Below are 17,804 nucleotides of genomic sequence, written 5' to 3' on the forward strand. Positions count from 1 at the left end.
ATTTCTCACGCTGAAGTGTCAACCCGGGCGGTCAAATGCCTGGAAGATGATTTTATCTATATATCTACCTGTTGAGCCACTCGTGATCGACTAGTTATACCGCAAATTCGTTAAAAATCTCCCGTTATCTAGAGCGAGCGTGCATGCGAGACAGAGATTGTGCTCCAAACCGCGTAGAGCGAGCGAGAGACCTTGCGCGAGCAAACCCATTAGATAAAGCAAACCCATTAGATAAAAAAAAAGTTATATTATAGATACACATACACACACACATACAAAAGATATACACATATATACTTGTATATAAAAATGTAAATTTACTATGATTTACCAAGACACAATTTGTCAATTTAAATTTGTATTTATTAAAAGTCACTGACAATCCAAGCAGATTTTTTTTTTGCACATACATTGGCATAATTCACCCAGAAAAATCAGGAGGTTACCGTATATACACCTGAAGTTCATATACCACAAAGTATATGTTAAACATCAAAACACGCAGCATTACACCAGTGCTGAAAAACACCAGCGGTTGGAGCCACGTCTGATTGGTCTAAAGGTTCAGCCCCTTATTTATAATCAAGTGTGTCAAAGTCCGAGCAAAACAGCATGTTGTTGGTAGCGAGAGGCTGGAAGTGAATATTAGCATATGCGCTAATAATCCAATCAGTACGACACAGCTAGCTAAATGAACAGTCCGTATGAGGGCGTGAGGGGCGTCGCTCACTTCTTTGGACGTCCTTTTCCCGCCTTCATGCCCCGCCCAGCTTTATTGCCCCGCCCTCCTTTTCCCCGCTGCTTGTCGTCTTTCCTCTGCGCGGCTCTCGTGTCTTTCTTCATCCGTCCATCAACCACACGGAAAACGCCCTTGAGTCCGGCTGGACGCCTCACTTTACGCCCGACGCCCTTCTTGGCCACAATATACGTGACGTCCTGCTTCTCTTTTCCCACGCCGGCCTTTTTGTAGATGCTGCGAGCAAAGAAAAGTGAAGATTAGTTTTCATGAGTTTAACATGAGAAGTAGCCGACGCGTCGATGCCGAGACTGACCTTTTGAGCTGAGCCATTTTCTCTCGCTCTGAAATATCCACCGTGTTCACGACGGCTTCGGCCTTTTTCTTGGCCTGCTCCAACTTCTTCATCGTCTACGACAAGAAAATATGCATTTAGAGGCCATACTCAGTTTGAAGTCAGTGTATGTTTGTTTAGTTTTTCATTACCATTTTCCACTGGATAACTTTTGAACATTTCATACAACAATAAATACATATTTTATTTGATAAATTAAAACATGTAAATAACACCAATAAAATTAATAATACAATATTTTATTTTACAACCATAAAAATAATTAAAAAAATTAATTCATAAGTGAAAATTAATGTTGATATATAAAACTTTTAATGTTCTGCTTATGATTTTCAGTTTATTGATAAAATATTTTTATATATAAAAGATGTTTACAAAAAAGTAAACATCTAAACACACACACGTATAATTAATATTAATGTTTATATAATGTAGTATAAATATTTTATAAATAGAAATATTAATCTAATTAGAAATACAAAATATATTATAATATGAATAATAATACATTTATATTTTTATAAATAAGAAAATCTAAATATCAATAAAAAATATAATACAGTATTTTATTTTAAAATATTGTATGGTTTTAAAATAATAGTAACTAAATTCAAAATTAAAATCATAATTGTAAAATAAGAAAATGGAATCTTTTCAAATTAAAAATGCTCTGTATATTGATAAAATTATTAATAAATATTGCAATATATTTTACTATTAAATAATAGAAGAAATTAATAATGATTATGATATATATTAAAACATTCTTCTTATGATTTTCAGTTTTTTATTATTAGAATAGATATAATTTTATATTTAAAAGATGTTTACATTTTTGTTATATAAAAAAATGATATATATATATATATATATATATATATATGTATAAAATATAAAAACCTTGACTTCATAACTATTTGATTGAATTTTTAAATGTCATCTTTATTCTTTATTTTATTTTTCTAAAATGTGTAATAACAGTGAATAACAAAAATTATTATTATTATTTTTTTTTTTAAATTTAATGCATCAACAGGCCTATCTGAAAGCCCAGCGGCTTTCATCTCTCCTCAGTGAACTCTTACCCGTCTCTTCTTGCGGGCTTTGGCCTCTGCCACGCGTTTGATGGGACGAGCGTTGATTTCCCGCCATTTCTGCTTGTATTCCTCCACCATGTCTTTGGTGACAGGAACAGGCCTCTTCCGGTGCTTCTTTTCATCGTCAAAAAGCCAGGCGGGAACTTCGGTCATGTCCTCAGAGTTCGCATACCTGCAAGAACAGCACGAAGACGACTTTATTAGCTCAGAAACTCGTGGCTAACGCAACGGCTAACCGGTGTCTTCGCTATTACCTGTGAAAGGAGCCGTCGACTAGGTCTCGCACTCTCCTTTTGGAGGCGGCGATCTGAGCGCCGAGCGCCAAACCCTCTGCGTCAAGAATACGAGCACGTTTATCTGCGAAAGAAAAAATAATTACACAAATTAAATATAGCTGCAAGCAACAAATAAAGGGGACAAACACCACAGAGGCAGAATGACGTGCTAATGACGAGCGTCAGACCAACTGAAACAATGAGTAAAGACATTTGGAGATTTTAAGCAAAACGGTTGGAATCCGAAAAATACAATAACTTGTAACGTCACATTATTACTTCTGACCAATAGGTGGCGCTGACACCAAAGTGATCTGTTGTGATCAGTGTCGGGTGACAATTACACAAAGTTTAGAGTAATAATTTGTCAAATCTCTCCAGAGATACAGCCTCAAATTCGTTGATACAGTATACAAAAATAGTTTAGATTATCGACACAAAATCCGTAACATTTTTCACGGCATGGTCTGAAGATGATCTGATTTGAATTTGGGGAAAATCAGACAAACGGTCGTATGGAGTTCGAAAAAGTAGCTTTTTAAAGAAAATCTAAATCTAAACAAGTTGTTCAAAATTTGAGCTTGATAAAAATGAGCGTTCAGTGAGATGTTGTTCGGCTGCAGTACCAAACGCTTCCACTAGAGGAAACTCGTCTCCCATTCATTTCCAATGCGCTCATTTTTGTGACTATGCGCTCATTTTTCAAGTGTGACTTTTTTCAGGACCATTTAACCTGTTCGGATCATGTCTATGATTTTTTTTTTTGTTCACACAGCAAGTGCCAAAACCTTTACCAAGTTTCGTACTATAAAAAAAAAAACAAAAAAAAAAAACAAAGTCAGTCAAAAATGACCAAAGAGCAGCAGAGGGTTTTAAATATAATTCTCTGATGATGTCAAATGTTGAATATAATTCTGAACTGACTTGTTTTTTCCACAGGAACAACTTGAAAGTCGTCGTCCTCATCAGGCGCTCCTCTCGTGCCGACGGCCGCCGAGGCGTGTTTCATTTGCGCAATTTCCCTGTTGAAAAAAACAAACAAAACACCTTTTTTTCCCTGAGAACGCATTTGATTCTGCTTTGCACTAATATAGACGACTATATAAAAGTCACCTCTCATCATCACCACCATCATCATCATCGCTGCTGTCATCATCGGAGTCGCTGTCGTCTTTAGCCGTCTTCACTTCCTGTGAGGGCGCGGCCACTTCCTGTTTCTGTGTGATAGGCTCCGCCTCCGCTTTCCTCTTTTTGCCCTTCCCAGACTGCAGCAACTGGGTTTGTCTCAGTTCACTCATGGCGTCTGTGTCGTCGTCCAGATCCAGCTCTGAAAAGATGTCCTGTGCGGGGAATTAATCGTTAAAATCTGGCTTAAACCGGTTTTAGGGATTGGCGTTAGTCTAAATGAACGATTCACACCTTGCTGAACCACATGTTGGTCTCGCGCTCTTTTTTCTCGTCTTTTCCTTCCAGTTCGACGATTAACTCGTTCCCGTTGGTTTCACCTTCGTCCTGCTGCGAGGCGGCAAACGAAACTCTGCGGGAAACGCAAAAACAGCGCTGAAATCCCTTCAAAATAAAAGTGCTTAATCAACGACACAGTGAGTTTGAACAGACGTGAAAATTGTGTCATTGTAACGTTTCATTTAATCTTCATTTTGTTTCAAACTCTCACTTTCATAAAACACCAAGAAATTGTATTCATTTATGTGTGAAATATTACAAACATACCAGTTTCTGAAAATTATTATTATTATTTTACAATTGCTGCTACAATGAAAATACACACAATTTTAATTTATATTATAATTTATTTATAATTATATTACACACAGTTTACAATGTAGTTTATATTTAGGTTTCAAGTAAATGCATTTTAATTTTTTGTTATCTACCTTTATATTAAAAATGATAAAAATGTAAACAATATAAATTTATTTTATGTATTTAAAAATGTTAATGTAAGCAATAAAAATGTATTTACTTTAGTAAAAACTTTACTTTTACTTAAATAAAATATACATAATAAATAAATATTATATATAACGTATATTTTATTTTTTAGTCAAGTAAAAGTAGTTTACTAGTTTTTTATTTTCAAGAACTATTTAAATCATATTTATATACCTCTCTCTCTATATATACATTTATATATACACACACCTTTATATACCTCTTTACAGTATAAATATTTATTTTATATTGTATATGGTTTTATTTTATATTGCAGTTTTATATACATAACACATATACATTTTTAAATTGTTTAAATATAAACAAGTTTTATATTTTATATAAAATATATTATATTATCATATTTAAATTAATCAATATACATTTATTATATATATATATATAAATTATATATTAATTTAAATATGATATATTGTATTTCATATATATTTAGTGAAATAAAAATGTAACAATATAAATATAATTGATATAAATAGTTTATACATATAAAATGTAAATATTTACATTAAATGTATTATATTAAAATAATAAATCAATATACATACAGGTATAATAAAAATGTAAAGCAATATAAATATGATTTTGATATGCCTCTATATAAAAAAAATTATTCGATTTTATATATATTGTAATCGTTTTAAATGTAATATACAGTTCATATATTTATTTGACATTATTTAAAACAAAAATTGTAAAACACAATATATTCACAAGAACCCTACTTTTTCTTCTTCGGCATCTTTCCCTTGATTTCTCGCTCTTTCTTCTCGATTTCCTCGAGGTCGTCGGAGTCGAGGTCTGAGGCCAGAGACATGCGCTCGTCCTCGTCCTCGTCAGAGATGTGCACATCGTCCCCTTCCTCGTCATCCAGCAGAGCGTCCGTCACCTTCATATCTCCCTGTGTGACGGCGCCGAGACCCTGCGGGACGGAGGAACAACATCAGGATGATCCGACTCGAATTTGGTGAAAATCGGACAAAAAGTCTAAAGCCGCCTTTCCACCGCACACGACATTCGCATACGATTGTCGCATTTCGCCCCTAGTGGCAGTCGCAGGAACTTTGAAGTTGGTCGTGAAGCAACCGTCGCCCTCGGCTATCCACAACGGTAAAATTAATGATTTTAATGAATGTAATGCATGCATGAATATATCCACACAAAACAAATTACCCCCAATACATCTACAATAAACAAAATATAAATATTGATTTAATAGTTATAAAATATTTTTTTTTCTGCCATAATAATTAACAACTGACATTTTACAGAAGTAGCGTTTACAGAATAACATTAAAGAGTTAAAATATCGGTAATTCTGCCTCGCGTTCATAGTTTTGATTAGAATACATCACATCCAGTCGGCCGGTCGTATGCGGTCTATTCGCAGAATATACAGATATTTCAACTAGTGCTGTCAAACGATTAAAATATTTAATCGCGATTAATCGCATTAATGTCATAGTTCACTCACGATTAATCGCACATTTTTATCTATTCTAAATGTCTCTTGATTTCTTTTTGTCCCATTATTTTTTCTCATTTTAATGCTCTTATCAACATGGAAAAGTGGATCGGCTTGCTTTGTGCAAATGTTTTTTATTGAAAACAACATTTGCATATACTGTGTTCAATTTCACACTAACATTCTCACTTGGAGCAAATAATCTCTCACACAATGAAACACTGTCCATCAATAAAAGGGTGAAAGAAATACTGACGAGGTCCTGATATTGACAGAGAATTCGCATCAGCTGTGTGTGTGTGCTTGGCCATCAAGTGGTATTTCAGACTGGACGTGCTGTGAAGATGATAGCTCAGTTCACAACGACAAAACACACAGATCACTTTGGTCTCGTCAATGGAACCATTTGGCAACTTTTTAAAAGTAAACTTTCAATTCAGAATCTTATTGGCATCCATTTCGGCGTCTCGCGCTCGTCATCCACTCAAAACGTAACGTTAACCTACTATTTGGCCGGCTCGCAAGCCCAAACAAGTGTGTGCAGCGTCGTGCCTGTTGTTTTGTTTCAAAGCCATTGAAATGAATGGGTTTCATAGTGCAGTGTACCGCGTCCTGTTGCAAAAGCATGTGAAAAAAAACCTACAAAGTTTGCTTGGCCAAAAAGACCGTTAATCGCGCGATAAAAAAATGAACGCCGTTAATAACGCGTTTAACTGACAGCCCTAATTTCAACGGATCCAAAGCTCAATCGGATCCGAATTTCCCGCATACGCATATGATCAGAACTACTATCCCGGACGACTCTCCATCGGAGATGAATGACTTCCGGTCCGACTGCTGTGGTTTGTCGAATGCAGTGGAAAGGCGGCTTGAGGAGTCGCGCTGGTCTACGGGACGCCTCGACAGGCTCACTTGCCTCGGCCTTCTTGATGGCGGCGAGAGAAAACATGGAGGAGTCACTGGTGTCGGCGATGGAAACTCCAGGGAGATCCATCTTCAGCTCCACTCGCTCTCTCTGCTTGCGCTTCTCCTTCAGGAGCTTCTTCTTTTTCCTGATCACAGACAACAACATGTTAGAAACACACTTTCAGTGGAAAACGTTCTTACAGTATTACAGAAGGGCTATTATCGTTACCTAAAAATAAAAAAATAAAATAAATGAAATAAACTAGACACAATACAGACATATTAAAAACAACAACAAAAAAACAACAACAACAACAACGCATCAAAATTAAATAAATTAATAGTATTAAAATCATATTTTAAAAAACTCTAAACAAACAATAAAAAAATTATATATATATAATTTTTATGTTTGTTTAAAGTTTTATATATAAAAATAAATACAAATATAAAACAAATTAAACAAAAAAAAGGTAGTACTTGAAATAAAATAAATATTAAATAAATGATAAAAAACGTGCCATGCGAACATTTACAAGTACTAAAATAACTAAAACTAAATTAAAAACAATATAGACATGAAAAGTAAACAACTAAAACTAATAAAAACAACAAACACTGAACAAAATTATTTAAACTTTAAAATGAAAACAGAAAAATACAAGATAAATTCCAAGTAAACAAAAAAAAAAAAAAAACAACAACCTACAATAGATATAATCAATGATACTAAAACATCCCAGCGATATAAACCTACCGTTTAAGATCGGCGAACTCCTCGGCTTTCATCTCCGCCAGCTTCTTCTCCATCTCCTCTTCCTCTTCGTCCGCCGCGTTCTCCTCATCCTTCTTTTCCACCGCCTTTTTCTTCTCTTCCTTCTCGTCAGTCTCGCTCTCTTCATCGTTGGAGTTGAGACTGTTAAAATGCGCAAGTTAATAGTGAATCTTTACCGTGCGATATATGAATTATATGACACTGATAATGACGTACTTGATCTCCGGATCCAGTTGCTTGGCTTCCTCTTTCAGTTTTCTACCCAGGAACCTCCTCAGCTTGGATCTCCATGACAACAACAGACTAACAACACAACAGCCAATCAGATTTCAGCTCTTCATATATGGACATTAGTGGTGGAACGGATCACAAAATTCACGGTTTGGATAATTTTTTGGATCAGAAAAATTAAATTTATACATATATAAACTGGAAAGTCTTTGAATTTGAGGGTTTTGGACATGGAAAGTCTTTGAATTTGAGGGTTTTGGACCTGGAAAGTCTTTAAATTTGAGGGTTTTGGACCTGGAAAGTCTTTGAATTTGAGGGTTTTGGACCTGGAAAGTCTTTAAATTTAAGGGTTTGGGACCTGGAAAGTCCTTGAATTTGAGGGTGTTGGACCTGGAAAGTCCTTGAATTTAAGGGTTTGGGACCTGGAAAGTCCTTGAATTTGAGGGTGTTGGACCTGGAAAGTCCTTGAATTTTAGGGTTTTGGACCTTGGAAGTCCTTGAATTTGAGGGTTTGGGACCTTGAAAGTCCCTAAATTTGATGGTTTTGGACCTGGAAAGTCCTTGAATTTGAGGGTTTTGGATCTGGAAAGTCCTTGAATTTGAGGGTGTTGGACCTGGAAAGTCCTTGAATTTGAGGGTGTTGGACCTGGAAAGTCCTTGAATTTTAGGGTTTTGGACCTTGGAAGTCCTTGAATTTGAGGGTTTGGGACCTTGAAAGTCCCTAAATTTGATGGTTTTGGACCTGGAAAGTCCTTGAATTTGAGGGTTTTGGACCTGGAAAGTCCTTGAATTTGAGGGTTTTGGATCTGGAAAGTCCTTGAATTTGAGGGTGTTGGACCTGGAAAGTCCTTGAATTTGAGGGTGTTGGACCTGGAAAGTCCTTGAATTTTAGGGTTTTGGACCTTGGAAGTCCTTGAATTTGAGGGTTTTGGATCTGGAAAGTCCTTGAATTTGAGGGTGTTGGATCTGGAAAGTCCTTGAATTTGAGGGTGTTGGACCTGGAAAGTCCTTGAATTTTAGGGTTTTGGACCTTGGAAGTCCTTGAATTTGAGGGTGTTGGACCTGGAAAGTCCTTGAATTTTAGGGTTTTGGACCTTGGAAGTCCTTGAATTTGAGGGTTTGGGACCTTGAAAGTCCCTAAATTTGATGGTTTTGGACCTGGAAAGTCCTTGAATTTGAGGGTTTTGGACCTGGAAAGTCCTTGAATTTGAGGGTTTTGGATCTGGAAAGTCCTTGAATTTGAGGGTGTTGGACCTGGAAAGTCCTTGAATTTGAGGGTTTTGGACCTTGGAAGTCCTTGAATTTGAGGGTTTGGGACCTTGAAAGTCCCTAAATTTGATGGTTTTGGACCTGGAAAGTCCTTGAATTTGAGGGTTTTGGACCTGGAAAGTCCTTGAATTTGAGGGTTTTGGATCTGGAAAGTCCTTGAATTTGAGGGTGTTGGACCTGGAAAGTCCTTGAATTTGAGGGTTTTGGACCTTGGAAGTCCTTGAATTTGAGGGTTTGGGACCTTGAAAGTCCCTAAATTTGATGGTTTTGGACCTGGAAAGTCCTTGAATTTGAGGGTTTTGGACCTTGAAAGTCCCTGAATTTGAGGGTTTGGGACCTGGAAAGTCCCTGAATTTGAGGATTTTTGGACCTGGAAAGTCTTTGAATTTGAGGGTTTGGGACCTGGAAAGTCCTTGAATTTGAGAGTTTTGGACCTTGAAAGTCCCTGAATTTGAGGGTTTGGGACCTGGAAAGTCCCTGAATTTGAGGGTTTGGGACCTGGAAAGTCCTTGAATTTGAGGGTTTTGGACCTGGAAAGTCTTTGAATTTGAGGGTTTGGGACCTTGAAAGTCCTTGAATCTGAGGGTGTTGGACCTGGAAAGTCCTTGAATTTGAGGGTTTTGGACCTTGAAAGTCCTTGAATTTGAGGGTTTTGGATCTGGAAAGTTCTAGAATTTGAGGGTTTTGGACCTTGAAAGTCTTCGAATTTGAGGGTTTGGGATCTGGAAAGTTCTTGAATTTGAGGGTTTTGGATCTGGAAAGTCTTTGAATTTGAGGGTTTGGGACCTGGAAAGTCCTTGAATTTGAGGGTTTGGGACCTGGAAAGTCTTTGAATTTTAGGGTTTTGGACCTTGAAAGTCCTTGAATTTGAGGGTTTGGGACTTGGAAAGTCTTTGAATTTGAGGGTTTTGGACCTTGAATACTTTAATTTGAGGATTTTTGGACCTGGAAAGTCTTTGAATTTGAGGGGTTTGGACCTGGAAAGTCCTTGAATTTGAGGGTTTTGGACCTTGAAAGTTCTTGAATTTGAGGGTTTTGGACCTGGAAAGTCTTTGAATTTGAGGGTTTGGGACCTGGAAAGTCCTTGAATTTGAGGGTTTGGGACCTGGAAAGTCTTTGAATTTTAGGGTTTTGGACCTTAAAAGTCCTTGAATTTGAGGGTTTGGGACCTTGAAAGTCCCTGAATTTGAGGGTTTGGGACCTGGAAAGTCTTTGAATTTGAGGGTTTGGGACCTGGAAAGTCCTTGAATTTGAGGGTTTGGGACCTGGAAAGTCCTTGAATTTGAGGGTTTGGGACCTGGAAAGTCTTTGAATTTGAGGGTTTTGGACCTGGAAAGTCCTTGAATTTGAAGTTAACCAAGGTGTGGGAACCCAACATTTAGTTATCCTATATATAAACATCACTCACCGCAGTTCCTTTCGGCCCAAGACTTTGATATCGGAGCAGCACTCTTTGATTTCTGATGAAGTGATGGGGTGGGCTTCAAGCTCAGGGTTATCAAAGGTTATCTGGAGCAGAGAGATGGACATTAGGAGGAGAAATACATGAGTACTGATGTCTGGCATTCATCTGAAGGGGTTGGAGACCTACTTTATTGGCTTTGCTCAAGAAATCGACGGGGTTTTCTGCCTTGAGGAACTCTGATAGTGAGAAGATGTGATAGAGAGTGAGATCTCCGTCGCTGTAGCCTTCAGCCTGAAACACCACAGCACACGAGGGGTTAAAGCAGGACAACAGACGGAATAAAACGTATTTTATGAAAAGTACAAAAAATAAACTAAATAGAGTTAAGATAGAATTAGGTATCTTTTGATCTGATTATTTTGAGATACAAAAATAATACATACATAACATTGTATAATAATAATATAATTATTTTTAAACATTTTAAAATGTATAATATTTTTTTTTAAATAATAAAAAAAGTAATTATTTTTAAACATATTATCATACAATTCAAAATATATAATTATATTTGAAAAGAATTTAATGGAAAAAAGTACATTCATGCGTTCAACATAAGCGGAGTGTAATAAAACATACTTTGGGCTTTTTTTTGTTAACCAGGTCTTTGACGGTTTTCACTTGAACGTCGACCTCTTTAAACGCATGTTTGGGGTCGAAGAACTTGTTGTCAATTTTATCCGGAGCCAAAAAACCTGAAGGAAAAGATAAATATATTCAGACAGACAGATAGATGGATGGATGGATAGATATATAGATGGATGATAGATAGACAACAAATGATGGAATGAATGACAGATACACAGACAGAACGGATGAAACGAATGACAGAAAGAGACAGACAGCAGTGATGAAGGTTAGCTCACCCTGGCAGACGACGAAGATCTCGGCGGACTCGTTCCTGGAGGCCTGAGGTTTGGTGGCCTGCACTTTCCTGAAGAACTGCTGGAAGATCCACATCAGCGGCTGGTAGTCCTTCGAGCGGAACACCTTCGTGATGAACGTGCCGCCCTTCGCCAGGAACTCACACGCCAGCTTCAGAGCCATCAGAGTGAGACTCGCTGCAGGACACACACACACGGACACACACACACTTTAACCTTCTCACATAAGGCTGTCTTCCAATGTTGATAACTTTAAACCCTCACTGAAGACTTTTTTTCCCCTCTCTGGCTTTTGGTTTAATGTAATTTTATGAATGCGTTTATGTGTTTTATTGTGTAAAGTTGTTAGATTGAACAGCACTTTGGTCAGCAGTGGCTGTTTTAAAAGTGCTCTAGAAATAAAAGTGCCTTTCTCTTCGTGTGTCGGTCAAATTACAGGAATTTATTTTAGATTTCAATCAAATTAATGTACTATATTTCAGTTCAATAAGGTTTTTATTCAATATTTTGTATTTTTAGGGTATATAAATTATATTTACAATCCATTTATTCACTTTTTTTTCTTTTAGCATAGACCTGAAAATTTAATTTCCAGCTTAAACTGTGGTAAATCTTGAACACTTTAGAGCGACAGACTGAAGTTTGGTCTCTTTTCAAAGACAACACTTGGCAGATTATTGCAGACGTGAAAACAGTTTTTAAAAAGTGAACATAAGAAAAGATACAGATTTTTACGTTTATTGTTATGGAAAAAGTGCAAAAATACTATTTAAAATTTTTATATGAAACATATTTTCAAAAACATGTTTTTACTCTAAAACTGTGAGAAATCAAAGCCATAAACCTAAACAAGTTGTTCAAATGTGAGCCTGATATCTCAGTAAATGAGCGTTCATTGAGATGTTGTTCGGCTGCAGTACCAAACGCTTCCACTAGAGGAAACTCGTCTACATTCATTTCCAATTCCATTGTTGACTATTTTCATCAAGGCCGTTTAACCTGTGCGAATCATGTCTATGATTTGTGTGTTCACACAGCAAGAGCCAAACCCTTTACCAAGTTTCGTACCATTCCGATGAAGAAATAAATATAAAAATAAGAAACATTTTTCGGTCTAAAATGGCTGACGAGCTCCACGTGCCGTTTCCCCGTACCTTGAGAGAAGGCGTCATATTGCCAGTTTGCGCCGACGTTTGGCGCGCCGTCATTGAGAACCACGTCCACCTTCCACGTCTGCAACTCCTTCCTGAGAGCCTGGCGGAGGAACAGTTCATCAGAGACGCGCAGAGCTGCCAAAACTACCCACTTCAGTATCAAATCAGGACTGAAATTTTAAAAATGTGACCTCTAGCATTGTGAATGGATTCTTAAACACCTCTGATTGGTCTGAGAGCAGGCGTTCGCTGATAAACGCTGCCGTGTGTGTGTCTGTGCAAGCGCTCGCTGAAGTTGTGTGTTTTTGAAGCGTTGATCATTGTAGCAAATCACAGACATAAATGTGACCCTGGACCACAAAACCAGTCACTTGGGTCAATTTTTTTTAAATTGAGATTAATACATCATCTGAAAGCTGAATAAATAAGCTTTCCATTGATGTACGGTTTGTTAGGATAGGACAATATTTGGTCGAGATGCAACTATTGAACATCTGGAATCTGAGGGTGCAAAACAATCGTAACATTGAGAAAATCCCCTTTAAAGTTGTGCATTTATGTTGGCGATTGTGCTGCATCCACTCACAAATATAAATGTTTTATATATTTATACGGTAGGAAATTTACTAAATATCTTCATGGAACATGATCTTTACGTAATATCCTAATGATTTTTGGCATAAAAGAAAAATGTATAATTTTGACCCATGTGATGTAGTGTTGGCTATTGCCACAGATATACCAGTGCGACTTATGACTGGTTTTGTGATCCAGGGTCACATATGTTGAGCGCATGAACACAACGGCCAATCAGAGGCGTTTAAGAATGCTAGAGGGAAATGCTGGTATTGTACTTTTTTTTTTTTTTACTAGTGCCGGTACGATCAGGGGTGTGTTTCCTGAAAGCATTGTTAGCCAACTATGTTCCGTCATTATCAACAGTTCAACGAGTGTGTTTCCCGAAACCATCGTTCCAACGAACACAGCATCACAGAGGTGTGTGTGTGAGCGACAGATCTCGAGCTGTGGTTAGAAGCAGTTTCTAGTGTTCATGACATGTGGACTCAATAAATCCTGATCTTGAGCAAATTAAGCAATCTGACATTCAGTGCAACCGGTGTCTTAATGTAGAACACATACAAATGTCATTTACGTCTTTTAGTTTGTCAGGAGATTTAAAGTGTAGTTTTTGAAGAGTGCGCATGTGCGAACGAGCTCTAGTGTGTAAGAACGAGTCCAGTGTTTCCGCTACATTCATTCTGCCGGGGCGGGCCGCCACACCTAAAATCATCCTGCCACGGCTGCAGCTTCTCGGTCCGATATTGTATGTGTTATTATTAAGCCCCACTAAAGGCATACAAAACATTGTAAAGCACCATAAAGTTTTCGCACTATATTCCAAGACTTCTAAAGTCATTCAATAGCATAATGTGAGGTAAAAATTTATATTTAAGTCGTTAAGTTAAAGTTAATGGAAAGTTCCTCATCTCTCTTCAGTCATTCAGCATTCAAACAGCGCGTCATGTTCGGTTACGACAGTAACACGACGACACTCTCTTCAAGATCAATGTTCCCATTATTATACTTTATTTGTAGATAAATCTATAGTTTGCATAAAATTACTTTATCTTGCTGGAGTTTATAGCGCTTTCTAAATCATATTCCTTTCTCCCGGGTGTCTGTTACTACAGCACTGGAGTAGAGAGCACTATGAAGTGTTCTTCATGCACACTGTAACTGAAATTTAAACTGTTAAAAGAAAAGGCTCAATAAACTGTTGCATAGATATAATACATTAAGCATAGATAGATATAATCTCTTCGCTTTGTGCTTTGAACTTTTCAATGCGAAGCGCTGCACGCTGTGACTTCGCGTTGCTTCAAGTGCATCACTCTGCGCACGCGATGCGCATAATCTCTTTGCCGCTTTTATTGGCGCCTTTCATGTTATAATGCTTAGGGGAGGTTTAAACACCTGGGATAAGGGGGCGTGGCCAATGGGAATATCACTCATGGGCCACGCCCCCTCCCCCTGGCGAAATGGGCCTGCCACCACGGCTGGAAAAAATCCTAGAGGAAACACTGCGAGTCTATGATTAAATCTGGAAATAAAGCGAAATAACTGAGAAAAATGAGAAATAGTCCTCAGATGTTGGTCTTGTGCTGGTCTGCGACGCCAGGTGTGTGTGTGAGTGACAGATCTCCTGTGGTTAGAAGCAGTTTCTAGTTTTCATGACATGTGGACTCATTAAATCCTGATCTTGAGCAAAATAAGCAAGCTGACATTCAGTGCAACCGGTGTCTTTATGTAGAACATTGCGTCATCACGTGGGAAAGGTCACGCTGGACGTAGGCGTAAGTACCGCCCCATTTTTTTAAACATCCAGGATGCGCACACAAAACGACCATTTTAAACAATAAACTGACATAGACAAATGTCATTCAACATACAATAAAATTTGACCGATCAACAATGGGGCAGTGCTTCCGCCTACGTCCAGCGTGACCTTTCCAACGCGATGACGTAATGCCTGGCGCGTCGCAGACCAACAACTGTGGGTAAAAAGTATATACATGTTTTTTTTTTTTAAATAAGCAATGGTTTGGCTAGATAAGACCCTGTTCCTCAGCTGATCGTGCAGAGCCGTTTGAAACTGCATTGATTTGGACTTCAACATGTTGGTTAACGTTGAAGTCCATTGTGTGGAGAAAAATCCTGAAATGTTTTCCTCAAAAAAAAACTTTATTTCTTTTCCACTGAATAAAGAAAGACATGAACATCTTGAATGGCATTGGGGAGAGTAAACTATCAGGAGATTTTCATTTTGAGGTGAACTAATCCTTTACTAACTCCCTCATGTTGTTCAACCCCGTAAGACTTTCGTTCATCTTCAGAACACAAATGAAGATATTTCTGATTAAATCTGAGAGCTGGATCACTCCTCCATAGGCTTCTAAGGGATCGAAACTGGCCAGCACAGAAAGTTATTAAAGACATTGTTAAAATAGTCCGAGTGACTACAGTGGCTCAACCTTAAGTTTATCAAGCGACGAGAATACTTTCTGTGCGAAAAAAACAAACAAAAATAACGACTTTATTCAACTCTTCATTTCCTTCTCTGTGGGCCTCGAGTGAGTTCACGTAGTGTAACAGCGCAGAGCTTCTGGGTTGTACGTCACACGCATCACACACACATGACCAGCGTCGGCCAATAGAGAGCCTGCGTGTGACGTACAACCCAGATTCATTAAAAGTAGTTATTTCTCCAACACCTGCGTGACATCATTAACCAACGTGGTTGAATAGTCAATTTGCAACAATACGGCTTCGGGAAACAGTCGAGATGATTTCTACAGCGATGCATCGTACTATAGTAGTGAACCAGCGAGGTGCGCCGTAAGGGAAACACACTCCTGAGCTGACACACACACACACACCTGTCTGCACTTCTCCGTCGTGATGTCCTCCTGCAGCGTGACCACGTTCGGGATGCTTCTGATCGGCACCAGATCCACACCTGACATCAAATCAAGAGTCAACACTGGATCTGTGAGTCTGAATCAGAGACATTACACGTCACACGCCACTCACCGATCACCAGGCTGGACACCGGCATGAACTTGGACGCCACCTGCAACCTGAACGCCAAACACACACGGGTTAGTCAAGAACAGTGCTGGGTAACTAGGGCGTCACAATATATCGCAACACAAAAATGCAACAATATGTATCGTGGATAGTTCACCCAAAATTCTAGTTTTCAGGGTTTTAGTGTCAGTACTGCATTAATCTACTATATATAATGTTGAATATAATGTATAACCCAGAAGTGCTGCGCTGTTACACTACGTGAACTCACTCGAGGCCCACAGAGAAGGAAATGAATAGTTGAATAAAGTCGTTATTTTTGTTTGTTTTTTTGCGCACAGAAAGTATTCTCGTCGCTTGATAAACTTAAGGTTGAGCCGCTGTAGTCACTCGGACTATTTTAACGATGTCTTTAATAACTTTCTGTGCCGGCAAGTTTCAATCACATAGAAGCCTATGGAGGAGTGATCCAGCTCTCAGATTTAATCAGAAATATCTTAATTTGTGTTCTGAAGATGAACGAAAGTCTTACGGGGTTGAACAACATGAGGGAGAGTAGTTACTGACAGAGTTTACATTTTTGGGGTGAACTATCCCTTTAATTTTTGGGTGAACTATCTATTTAAAAAGGCAAGTTCTGGGAACCAAAAATTGTTAGCTGGGCTGAACCTCAAGTATCCCGATCACAGAATTGGAATAAATTTTCGATTCCCATGAAATGATTACAGTAGTTAGTAGGGGTGTAACGATATTCGAACCGAAAAACCGCGATACAGAACACACGATTCGAATCGCGATACTCTCATTGCGTACCGAACACGCCCCTCCCCGCCCCCTGCTACCCCGGCCCCGCCCAGCCCGGCTCAATGGACCTCATGTCTTGTGTACAGTACACAACAAATTCAGTTTTGTAGCTAACCACCATTAACACCAAATAACAAGCTCCGTGTTTTGTTACTTTCGATAATAAGCAAGGTGTAATCTTTCAAATTCTGTCTATTTGATCACGAAATTCAAACAATAAATGGCGTTTTGGCGCTCTTTGATGTGGCGTGACAGATCGCTGTATGCCTACTAAGCTCCTCATTTCAAACGGCAGCGCGGCGCGCGGGTAAACGCGATCATCTCTTCCTCAGTTACAGAATGGACACCTGAAGGTATGTTGAAAGATGCAGTATACTTACTGAAAGGCATCATAACTCGTGTAATCGCTCAATCAGTGTTTCAGCAGCGGAAAGACGTCAATAAAACACCATAGCTTGTCACTAGCATTATATTTACCTCAACAGGCAAGTGATTCAGTGTCCACAACCTTGGTTCCTATAAATGAACTCTTGCACTAAATAAATGCACCATGTTAGCCTATATATTATATTTTACTTAACCTGTTAATGATATCTTGATTATTTAATGTATGTTTAAAATATCTTTCATGAAAATGAAAACTGTGTAGGCCTAAAGTATTATATTTCAATAACAAATTAGAGTAAAAACACAAGTTAATGCAAAAACTGCCTTATGTTCAGTTTACATGTTTTCATACAATGTGTTGTGTGTTGATTATTATATCTAAAAAATAAATAGCATCTGAATTTAGGTTAAAAGTCTAGGCTACAACCTTTAATGTTATAGT

The 17,804-nt window shown here is 38.0% G+C and overlaps 1 protein-coding gene across 1 annotated transcript in view; it reads right to left on the bottom strand.

The window, feature by feature from the left end:
- Positions 1 to 341: 341 nt before the first annotated feature.
- The window catches only part of ftsj3 (FtsJ RNA 2'-O-methyltransferase 3), an 18,715-nt gene continuing 1,252 nt past the window's right edge, over positions 342 to 17,804 (bottom strand). Inside the window, exons 3-20 of the mRNA XM_056239095.1 lie at positions 16,175 to 16,221; positions 16,021 to 16,100; positions 12,584 to 12,683; positions 11,412 to 11,606; positions 11,125 to 11,240; positions 10,672 to 10,776; positions 10,489 to 10,589; positions 7,797 to 7,883; positions 7,563 to 7,721; positions 6,816 to 6,951; positions 5,160 to 5,356; positions 3,883 to 4,000; positions 3,577 to 3,803; positions 3,388 to 3,485; positions 2,443 to 2,545; positions 2,177 to 2,360; positions 1,053 to 1,147; positions 342 to 973 (exon numbers count right to left, since the gene is read on the bottom strand). Of these exons, the coding sequence (XP_056095070.1) occupies positions 727 to 973; positions 1,053 to 1,147; positions 2,177 to 2,360; positions 2,443 to 2,545; positions 3,388 to 3,485; positions 3,577 to 3,803; positions 3,883 to 4,000; positions 5,160 to 5,356; positions 6,816 to 6,951; positions 7,563 to 7,721; positions 7,797 to 7,883; positions 10,489 to 10,589; positions 10,672 to 10,776; positions 11,125 to 11,240; positions 11,412 to 11,606; positions 12,584 to 12,683; positions 16,021 to 16,100; positions 16,175 to 16,221 (2,395 nt within the window). The 3' untranslated portion in view covers positions 342 to 726. The remainder of the gene's footprint in view (positions 974 to 1,052; positions 1,148 to 2,176; positions 2,361 to 2,442; positions 2,546 to 3,387; positions 3,486 to 3,576; positions 3,804 to 3,882; positions 4,001 to 5,159; positions 5,357 to 6,815; positions 6,952 to 7,562; positions 7,722 to 7,796; positions 7,884 to 10,488; positions 10,590 to 10,671; positions 10,777 to 11,124; positions 11,241 to 11,411; positions 11,607 to 12,583; positions 12,684 to 16,020; positions 16,101 to 16,174; positions 16,222 to 17,804) is intronic.

The sequence above is a fragment of the Rhinichthys klamathensis genome, unplaced genomic scaffold (genome assembly GCF_029890125.1).
Source record: "Rhinichthys klamathensis goyatoka isolate OS25496 unplaced genomic scaffold, OSU_Roscu_1.1 h1tg000552l_1, whole genome shotgun sequence".
In the NCBI taxonomy this organism is placed as follows: Eukaryota; Metazoa; Chordata; class Actinopteri; order Cypriniformes; family Leuciscidae; genus Rhinichthys; species Rhinichthys klamathensis.